The 11144-nt window shown below is 39.0% G+C and overlaps 1 protein-coding gene across 1 annotated transcript; it reads right to left on the reverse strand.

Annotated features, from left to right (window-relative positions):
* Window positions 1–1395: 1395 nt before the first annotated feature.
* Window positions 1396–6643, reverse strand: LOC137407957 (general transcription factor II-I repeat domain-containing protein 2-like). Its single transcript, XM_068094345.1, has 3 exons — window positions 5817–6643; window positions 2131–2261; window positions 1396–1805 (listed from the first exon to the last, which is right to left on the reverse strand). The coding sequence occupies exons 1-3, from the start codon at window positions 6641–6643 to the stop codon at window positions 1396–1398; spliced, it is 1368 nt and encodes a 455-aa protein (XP_067950446.1).
* Between the last annotated feature and the right edge of the window lie 4501 nt (window positions 6644–11144).

Genomic DNA, 11144 nt, shown 5'->3' on the forward strand with positions numbered 1-11144 from the left:
GTTTACAGTTTTTGATTCGCTGTTTGCTGCAGACTCTAACTTTCAATGTTTCCAACTCTGACACAGTCTCCATGAACATGTTTCAGTGAGTAAAATATTCAGGGGGTAACATTTCAAATTGTTATGCACTCTGCAAGTGCCAACCAATTTGAAACTTTATTCTGTATTATGCTGCCTTCTATTTTCTATAAGGATTCCGATCGGCTTTACCTCGAAAACCCGCTTGATGATTGCGAGCTAATGAAATAGTGGGAGTTTTACTATTGACGATGTGTTCCTCGTATGCAAGTTGTCACTTTTTGCAAGCATTAAACTCTGCTGGACATTTTAGATCAATTTTTTTAAGATGTTTAGAAACAAACACATACATGTATTTGCTGCCAATGGGATCTTTGAGATTCAATGCTTTTCAACCATATTTGAACACAAACAATTTTAAAAACTGCTGTAATTTTTCCTCAGTTGTGCAAAAAAAAATAGCAATTAAAATGTCACAGTTACCATACACCTATAAGCATAGCAAACATGGAAAACTCTTAAATGAGTTTCAATTGATGCCATATAAAAATATTTTGTCAAATTTTGTGTATATCGAACATTGCTTGAAATGAAAATAGCTGACTTCTATTCACCGATCATTAGCTACGGTACACATAGCTCTATGAATATTGGCTAGAGTTTAGATTGCAATGTGACTATTAGCTAAGGTACACATAATGTAGCCCTATGATTATTAGCTAAGGTACACATAATTTAGCTCTATGGTTAATAGTTAAGGCACACATAACTTGAGGATTATTTGCTAAGGTATGTACAGTTCTAAGATTATTTGGTAGGGCACACGTAACTCTATGATTATTGGCTAGAGTATATATAGCTCTATGATTATGGGCGAGAGTACACATAAAGTTATCTGAGTTCTCGTAGCCTGAAATCTACTTGGCTATATTTCATAAAGGCGTTTTCATTAAGAAGCAGACTCATGAGAAGGTTACACTTTAGTGAGAACGCATAAATCCTAGATACAGCTAAACAATAGTTGGCCCATCTGACGAGTTTATCAGTGAAATGATAAAACAGATGAATGCTGACGTCTGTTTTACATTTCAATGATTGATAATAACATATAAGTGAACAATCACAAGTTAACCATAACAGACACTCAAGGGGAAGGTTCTTTCCTGCGGCAGAGCTATCGCATAGAGGCATGGTTCGTGTGAAGCTGAAACTCCTGTCTAATTAAGTATGGGCAAAAATGCTTCACTGCTTTGACCATTGCAGTAGCTCTTTGCGCATCACACAGTAAGTTCGCCTTGAGGAGGTGAGTGTTTTGCTGTAATAAGTGATTACTCTTTCTTGGTCACTTTGCTGTTGTGACACCACAGCTTCTACGCCTCACCTGCTAGAATCCGTGTCCAGGATATATGTGTTTTCCAGATTCGGATACCTCAACACGAGGGCCGCAGTCAGACTGTGGCAAAGTGTGTCACATGCTGACTGCTCTTTGCTCGTCCGTCTCCAGGGTTCTTCTTTCACCAGCCGATGAAAAAGCTTTGCAATAGTGGCAAACCCCAGAACATGCTGCCGATAGTATTTCAGAAACCCTTGCAGTTCCCGGACTCCAAGCAAATTTGGTCCCTGCTCAACCACTTCAAACTTGGCTGGGTTTATGGCAACACCTTCGCTGCTCACTTTGTGGCCCAGGCACTGCACCTGGGATTGTAGCGGTTCACACTTTGTTGGCTTGAGTTTGAGTCCTGCTTGCCGTAGCCATTGAAACACTTCCTCCAGCTGCCGAGGTGAGTCTCAAAGTCAAAGGCAATAACAATTACATCGTCTAAATACAATAGTTAAGTCTACCAATGGAGCCCATGTAACACTCTTTCCATCAGGTGCTGAAATTTAGCTGAAGCGGATGGCAGTTCAAAGAGAAGGACTCTCCACCTCTACAATCCTGAACAAGCGATGAATTTTTTCCTGGCATCTTCGTCCAGCGAAATCTGCCAGTATCTGCTGATGAATTCGAAAGTGCTAAAATATTGGATTGTAGTTAAGATGCCCAGAATCTCGCCTGTTCTGGGAAAATGATAGGCGCCTTGTTCTGTTACTACATGAGTCTCTGATAATCACCACAAAACCTCTGTTTGCCATCCTTCTTCACCAACGCAATAGGTGAACTCCACTTTTTTTCGGTCGGCTTAATCAGCCCTCTGGCCAACAGGTCCTGCACCTGTTTCTTGGCCTCAGCCTTCTTCTCAGGCCTTATGCAGTAGAGGGGTTGACGGATAGGTCAGGATCCATTTTTCACCGGTATGGAGTGTTCCATGAGTAAAATTCTACCCGTGTCGTTGTCTTCAGTGCTAAATACCGACCCATTTTTAGTCAACAAGGTAGTCAATTTTCTGGCTTGTTCTGTGCTTTAGCACGAGGGTCTTGCAGCACTATACAGTTCTTAAGAATGCTGGAGATACACGGCTTAGCCTCTATTTAAGTGATCGGCCAAGTAAGGTCTCTCTTGAAGGGAGGGGGGCCAGCAATGGGAAGAGGCACTTCCACAATGGTGTATGTGCCCACAGTGGTTTTAGAACAGAGAGCCAAGAGCGGTTGGATTGGCTTGAGGCACCTAACCAGCACCTTTCCATTTGCTCCGGGCTCATTCAGGCTGGTGGCTAGAGGTGGGCCTTCGAAGTATCCTTCAATTACTCCTAGTGGGCAAAAACTCTGTGTACCTAATCTGCACTGGACCGCAACCTCTGTCCTAGCTGGCACCACAAGGTCTCTAATCACCTGGATTTTATTCTGGAGGAGTTTCCTCGTTTAATCGGTACAAGCCAATGGCTTCCCATTTGCCTTTATTACGAGTCATCCAAACGCCACCAAGCATTACATGTAGTGCGCCATATAAAGGCATGCCCAAAAAAGCGTCTCCACTATGAAAACTTTTTCGGCCTTCACTTTGTTGAGTCTGACAGAAAGCAAGGTTATGCCATAAAAGGGTCACCTGGTCCCATCATCAAGCAGTCCATGAGTGTCACTCTTTTCCAATTGGTCTCTTACCACCCGAGAAAGTTGCTCGAACACCCGTTTTTTCAGCAGGTTGGCTGCTCATTTGTTATCCAACAGGAATTGAACTGCTTGACCTTCATTTCAACCCAAAAAAGTAGCTGGTAGAGTGTATAGTAGCTGAAAGAGAGCTCCCTGTGTTTGAAGGGAGGCGCCTGAGGCTGCTCTGTTCATACAGGTAAAAAACATGGCTGATTGGGCAGCTTCCCTGGTGCAGGACCTGCTGGCCATGTTGCTCCTAAAAGGCTCAGGCAGCTTGGCATATGCTATTTAGACAAACCGTTCAATATCAGTACCATGTTTTAAAGGGAGATTTGGCTTCCTTTTTTCACACTGCTCAATTCTGCTCAAGCGTGCCGAGTAGATAATCCAAAATAGGCTTGAATGACTTCAAAGATGGCTGCTACCCTGACTGCCCTGCAGAAGGACTATGCTTCTCTCTTCAATGCCTCTCTGCAATGCAGTGCGCTAGAATCCCCGGCTCACTTTTTGCAGCAGCAACTTCTCTAAAACGGCTATTAAAGTACTATGGGTCCCCAACGCCATTATACTCAAGCGTATCAAACTGGGTGGTCGGTTCTGAGTTCTGATTTAGCCTAATAAGTTGTCTTATGGCGTAAGCTAGTTGGTCTGTTTTCTGTTCTTCACTCCTTGCTCACGTTAGGGACATGATTCTCAGTAAGCGTTGAGTTTCTCAATAAGTGAAGAAATCGTTATAAACAATCTTGGCCTGACTCAGAACCCTCAAGCTTTTTTGGTAGTGACGAGCGTCTCAACAGAGTGATGAATGGCTGGCGCAACACTAGTCATCCAGCCTTCTCTGAAGGTGCTGGATCACTTTCTGTTCATCTTAAAATGACAGATTTCACTACAAATGGGGGATAGCCGTAAAGCTATCTTGGCCTGATTCGGAACCCCCCAGTGTTTGCCGCACCACTTCGGTTTTTTTCTACTGAGACTGCTCTTGCAAGCAGGGCAAGAGGTCTGCGGGAGTCTGAGTTCTAGATGGTGCATGTAAGGTTTGGCAAAATTTCACTTCTGCCGCCAGTGCAAAGGATTTTAGCCAGCCTTTACTTAGGGATGATCTAGATTGCAATAAATGTTGCACATATTGTAAGAGAAGTGAGTATGGTTTTTCGTTCCAAAGTTTTATTTCGAAAAAATTTTTATTAGTCATGAATTTCTATTAGTCTGCAACTAGTCTACTCTCTTAGCAGAAGTGCTTCCTATATATACATACTTTTTCCTAGACCGGATAATAGAACCGAGTAGGAAATTGTATAAGAGTAATGATTAATAGAGTCGCTAATACGTTGGCTTAGTTACGGCCAAACTAAAAAAGTGTTAATGATGAGACACACAATGAAGACAAACGCAACCTGCAAAATAAATATACAAATGTAAGAGTAATTACATTTGAGTATTTAGTGATAAAACCTATGCAGTACTAATAATATATACCTTAGAGCAAGGGTCAAGAACCTTTTGGACTGAGAGAGCCATAAAAACTGCATATTTTGAAATATAATATTGTGAGAGCCATACAATATGTTTACAACTAAAAACACAAATAAAATGTGTGTTTTCATTAATTTCAACACTTAAAGTACAATATGTGTGTGTGTGTGTGTGTGTTTTATTTCACCTTTAAAGATTACACAATTGAATTAATACTCGAGACAAAATATAATTAACCAATGCGTGAAAAAATAACAATAAGTAAGAAATGATGATGGGGCCCATTGCGAAATGGCAAAGCCAGTGGTACGCGAGCCCGAGTCAGCAGCACAAAAACCAGACCGTAACACTCACTCTCCAGACTGGAGATGGTGCCTCAATTCCACCTTATATTTACCGAGACATTTTATTGATCTTATTGAATTAGGTAGTCGATTCCACAGCGCAGGTGTTGCAAAGTTTGAGGATCGTTGACCGGCTAAAGTTAGATGATGTCACTGGATTCTGTTTAATAATATTGCTATACTGTTGCTAATACGTATTTCTCAACATTAATGCAATTTCTGGTGCTGCATGGATTTGCTGATGGCTTTGTAGTCTGGTTTATATGTAGTGAGGTTAAGCTTCATGCAGGCATTGAGACTTCCATCCCTTAAACGCAATCATAGGTTGGTCTTAATGTTCTTTAGATGTGAGAAAGACTGCTCACATGCATGCGTAGAGCCAAACATTGTCAGTACAGCAATACTCACACTATGCAGTGTGTGGTATGTGGCCAGAAGTGTGTTCCAAGTTTTGACAATCAGCTGGTCTGCGGGTTGAAGTTTTTCATTTCTGCCAACATGTGCTGGCTCGATTACTCTGTTTAATGTCGTGCAAATCTTTCCAAATCTTCATTCAGTGACTTGAACTTATTTACCCACACATCTGAGCCTCTCAGATCAGCCGCTTGTAGCTCAAAATCTATGACGGAGACCCAAGGAATGTAACTCAGGTCAGTGCTGTCCACTGCACACTCGTGTGAATGAGTGATGAACTTAAAAAAACGACTGCTCTCGCGAAATTCTCTAAAGCGCCCTTTGAATGACTGCAGAAGATTAGATGTGAAACCTGCTAGCTGCTGAAGATCAAGATGTTGAGCAGGATCACTTGCTGTGCACACATCTTTAAATTTTCCTAGTTTTTCAAAGTGTATTAGACGACCTGTGTCGAGGTCCCAAATGAAAACTTCCAGCTTGTTTTCAAATGCAAACACTGCTTGTTGCAGGAATAAGATTGCATTTCCAACGCCTTACACTTTCACAATAAGCTGGTTTAGATGTTCAGTCATGTCCACAAAATAGTAAAACTTCAGGAGCCACTCAGTGTCCGCTAACTCAGGATGCTCAACATTTTTCATTGCAAGAAAAGCCTGGATTTCGCTCAGACAAGCCGCAAAATGATTGAGAACCTTTTCTCTTGACAACCAATGCACGTTGCTTTGCAGAAGCAAACCAGGATAATGATTCCCAACTTCGTCCAGCAGTGTTTTAAACTGGCGATCATTTAATGCTTGGGCAACAATAAAGTTGACCACCTGAATGATCAGCGATATCACCTCACCAGGCGGCCTGCCACGCATCTGAGCACAAGGCGCCTCCTGGTGTAAGATGCAGTAAAAACTTAAAATGCGTATCTTTTCATGTTCACGAAGAAGCGCCACAAAGCCTCTATTTTTCCCCACCATGCACGGAGCACTGTCAGTGCACACAGAAGCAAGTTTATTCATCGGTACATTTTTTTCTTTAGAGAACCCAATGAAGGACTTGAATAAATCCTCCCCTCTTGTTGTTTCCTTTATAGGTAAAGCAGCAAGACTTTTCTCATGCAGCGTGTCACCGTCAACATACCTTGCAATCACGCTGAACTGGGATAAATTGCTTACATCTGTTGACTCATCCACAGCAAAGGAAAAAAAATGTGCAGCATTTATGTCTTTCATTTGTGTTGCTACAATTTGATTTAACAGCATGATGGTACGATCGTGAACAGTTCTTGCTGACAGAGGCATGGCTTTTATCCATTTAATCATCTTATCTTTTTCTGAGCTGTCGTCAAAAAGTTCATTTGCGACATCAAACATGAACACTTTGGTATACTCCCTACCTGTGAAAGGCTATCCGTTTCGCACACTTGCTAAAGTGCCAGCAAAGCTAGCCGAGTTACAGTTACCTTGTTGGGTCCAAATACGGAGTTGCTGCTGACTAGCTTGCACTCTTGATAATAGGTCTTGACATGCTTTCTTCCTGCTGCCCCCTTCAAGATATTTTGATGCACATGTAGTATGATGCGTGTCAAAGTGCCGCTTTATATTAAAACGTTTCATAAATGCAATTTTATCATTGTATACTAGACATACTGCAGAGCCTGCTCTCTCTACAAAGGCAAATTGCTTTGTCCATTCCTGCTGAAAATTACGATACTGCTCGCCTGTTTTTCTTTTAGCCATCTCTTCAAAAGGGCTTCAAAGTTATTAATTAGCTGACAACGCCAGTAAACGTGGTAGGTTTAAGTCTTGACCTCACAACAAGCCGTAATGGGAACCCTTTTGCACACGCGCAAAGGAGTCTAGCGTCACTTTTTTCATAATTTATTTTTATTATGATTTATTTGTGGAAAGATTTTCAATATTATTTTTTGCCTAAAATTAATCTATTATTATTATTATTTTTATATCATGAATAATACATATAAATTGACGTGCAAAATTTTGCTCCCACAAAAGTAGGACAATGATTGTAAACTTACATCTGAACCCATATGCCAAGTCTGCAAAAAAATTTAACAAATATCTGATTCAAATCATGCTTTCCTAGTTGTGACAGGATTACGCTTCGTCCAGTCAATAAAATAACAGTGACCTTTTAGCAAGTAGGTGGAGCTAAAAGTAACTAGCTTATTGTCCCAGTTTTGCCCACGAATAATAGCTATTTAGATATATAACGCAATGGGAGCATGGGACGGGGGGGGGGGGGGGGGGGGTAGCGCACTCACTGCTTTCAAAGACTAAGTCTATAACTAGCTATGCAGTAAAGTGAAGGCCTTTGTGAGCACGGCTGCGGCTGAGAGCGCAAGTAAAATTAAAAGTCTACTAGATTTGTTTTGATTGGCCAATTTCACTGCTTGCTTATTTGACTGAGCGAGCCATATGCAGCCATCAAAAGAGCCACATATGGCTCGCGAGCCATAGGTTCCCGACCCCTGCCTTAGAGGAAGTATCCTGTAGCACTAATAATATATACCTTAGAGGAAGTATCTTGTAGTACTAATAATATATACCTTAGAGGAAGTATCGTGTAGTACTAATAATATATACCTTAGAGGAAGTATATTGTAGTACCATGACCAAACAGAGCGAAGCGATTGGTTGGAAGATTTATTTAGCTCAAGCACAACCATACACAAGCAAAACAAAACGATGCAAATTATGTTTACTTGAAAAATACTTCATAATATGCAAACCACACTTAGGCACATTAAATAAAAGAAATGAATTGACTTCTAAGTGCAGACATGCTAGGAGTTATCTTCTCGGTTACACTTAGCACTGAATTACATGATTACCACAGCGAGCCCATTTCTGATATTTTGGCACATTCGGTAAAGCTTTTCATTTTAGTACAATCGCGTCTGATGAGTGCTCCGCACGAAACAAATTTGTAACGCAAATACTAAAAGTTTACTTTTTTCGCAATAATTTTTCAAATATTTCATACTTCACTAATAATCTTTTAGGTTTTTAGTGTAGAGTTCTCTTTTTATATGCTTTTGCACTTGCTTTTAGTTAATATAGATTTACTCCACTGATGTTTTTCACATCGGCAAGATAGTTTTGATTTTCAATTTTATTTTGTTGAGAATTACTACGGTGTTGAGCACTCTTCCAAAAGCTAAAAATGGAAAAGGTAAATTTTGGCTACTCTATGAAAAATATACCAATACCAAAAATATCAAATTACCTACAAAGATTAATAGAAATGACCGAGAAGTTAACTCACCGAATGGGATGGAAAGCACATTTTTACTTAAACCCAAATCAGCAATCAGAACAAAAAGAAACCTATGGATTCAAAACAAAGCAACTACCACCTTTTATGAAAGAAATGTCAGATTTTGAAAGTAAGATAACAGAAATGATACAAAACATCAAATTCAAGCCATACAACAATGAACTTCAACGAAGACTACTTCAAGACACTAAGACAATACAAGCAAACAATAAAATACTTGTCAAAGCTGACAAAACAACCAATTTTTACAGACTTGAAAATGATGAATACAGCAAAATGTTGCAAAATAATGTGACTAAAACTTACAAAAAAGCTGACAAGACAGCAGTAAACCAAATTACATCAAAAGACAAAGAAATAGCGCACAAATTAGGACTTGAGAAAAGAATTGAGACAATAGCAGAGAAACAGCCATTCATAACGTTAAAAGACCACAAAGATAACTTCACAAACCACCCCACGTGTAGACTAATCAATCCAACAAAATCTGAAATAGGAAAAATAAGCAAAACTTTGCTCACAATTATCAACAAAAAAGTGACAAGAGAAACTAATGTAAAATTATGGCGAAGTACGGGTGACGTACTGAATTGGTTTAGAGAAATAAAGGAAAAGCAGCAGCAAGCTTTTATTACTTTTGACGTTTGTGAATTTTACCCTTCAATTACAGAGGCACTATTAAAAAAAGCATTAGATTTTGCAAGCAACATAACAAATATCACAGAAGATGAAAAGGCAATCATACTACATGCAAAAAGATCGCTTGTATTTCACAACGACACGGCCTGGTCAAAGAAGAACTCTAATAAATTGTTTGACGTGACTATGGGTAGCTATGACGGAGCGGAGACTTGTGAATTAGTAGGGACTTACTTACTGACTCAAATACCCAAAGAATTTACTTGCAGCATTGGACTATACAGAGACGACGGACTTGCGGTTTGCAAGGGTACACCACAAGCTATAGAGAGAACAAAGAAACTGATATGCAACATATTTAATAAGAACAACTTGAAAATTACTATTGAGGCGAACAAACGATCAGTGAACTTTCTTGACGTAACTTTAAATCTACGAGATGGCAGCTTCAAGCCTTTCCAAAAACCAGGCAACACAATATTATATGTGCACAAACAAAGCAACCATCCACCTTCCATATTGAAAAACTTAGAAGACAACATAAACAAACGACTAAACGCACTTTCATCAGATGAACAACAATTTAACAGCACAGTACAACCATACCAAGAAGCACTCTACAAAAGTGGATACAACAGCAAACTACAATTTGAAACCAACATGAAAAAACCTAAAAAAGGTAACAGACAAAGAAAAATCACATGGTACAACCCACCATTCAGCGCCAATGTTGCAACCAATATCGGACAAAAATTCTTCAGCATAGTTACAACATGCTTCCCAAAGAAACACCCACTCCAAGCAATATTTAATAGACAAACCTTAAAACTGAGCTACTCAGTAATGCCAAACATGAAAACAATCATTGATGGGAGCAACAAAACCCTTAATAAAACCAGTACACTACAAAGAGAAGACAACGAAAAAAGTTGCAATTGCAGACAAAAGAACAACTGCCCTTTGGAAGGAAAATGCAGAGCCAAAAATGTGATATATCAAGCAACAGTAAGCAACAACACAAACAACCACGTAGCAAACTACATAGGACTTTGCTCAACCGAATTTAAAACTAGATACCGTAACCATAAAGCCTCGTTTAACCACAAAAACAAACAACACCACACAGAATTGAGCAAGCACATTTGGAAGTTAAAAGAAAGCAACTCAACATACAACATAACATGGAAAATACTAGTTCAAGCACAACCATACACAAACAAAACAAAACGATGCAAATTATGTTTACTTGAAAAATACTTCATTATATGCAAACCACACTTAGGCACATTAAATAAAAGAAATGAATTGACTTCTAATTGCAGACATGCTAGGAGTTATCTTCTCGGTTACACTTAGCACTGAATTACATGATTACCACAGCGAGCCCATTTCTGATATTTTGGCACATTCAGTAAAGCTTTTCATTTTAGTACCATCGCGTCTGATGAGTGCTCCGCACGAAACAAATTTGTAACGCAAATACTAAAAGTTTACTTTTTTCGCAATAATTTTTCAAATATATATATATATATAAACTATAAATTCCTAAGAATTATGGGCTAGTATTACTAAAATTAGAGTGCTCAACAAATATATTGGAGCAGCTATATACTAATAAATTATTTGAAAGCAATACTTATCTTTTTTTTCCAGCTACTGTCAGTTTCATGATATTCTCATTCGTCAGGCTGTGTTGGAATAAACAAGATGGTGAGTCACCATCTTGTTTATTCCAACACAGCCTGACGAATGAGAATATCATGAAACTGACAGTAGCTGGAAAAAAAAGATAAGTATTGCTTTCAAATAATTTATTAGTATATATATATATATATATATATATATATATATATATATATATATATATATATATATATATATATATATATATATATATATATAGAATGTCAGTTCAAAACTGACATTCTGTTGTGG

Source organism: Watersipora subatra, chromosome 11 (assembly GCF_963576615.1).
Source record: "Watersipora subatra chromosome 11, tzWatSuba1.1, whole genome shotgun sequence".
Lineage (NCBI taxonomy): Eukaryota > Metazoa > Bryozoa > Gymnolaemata > Cheilostomatida > Watersiporidae > Watersipora > Watersipora subatra.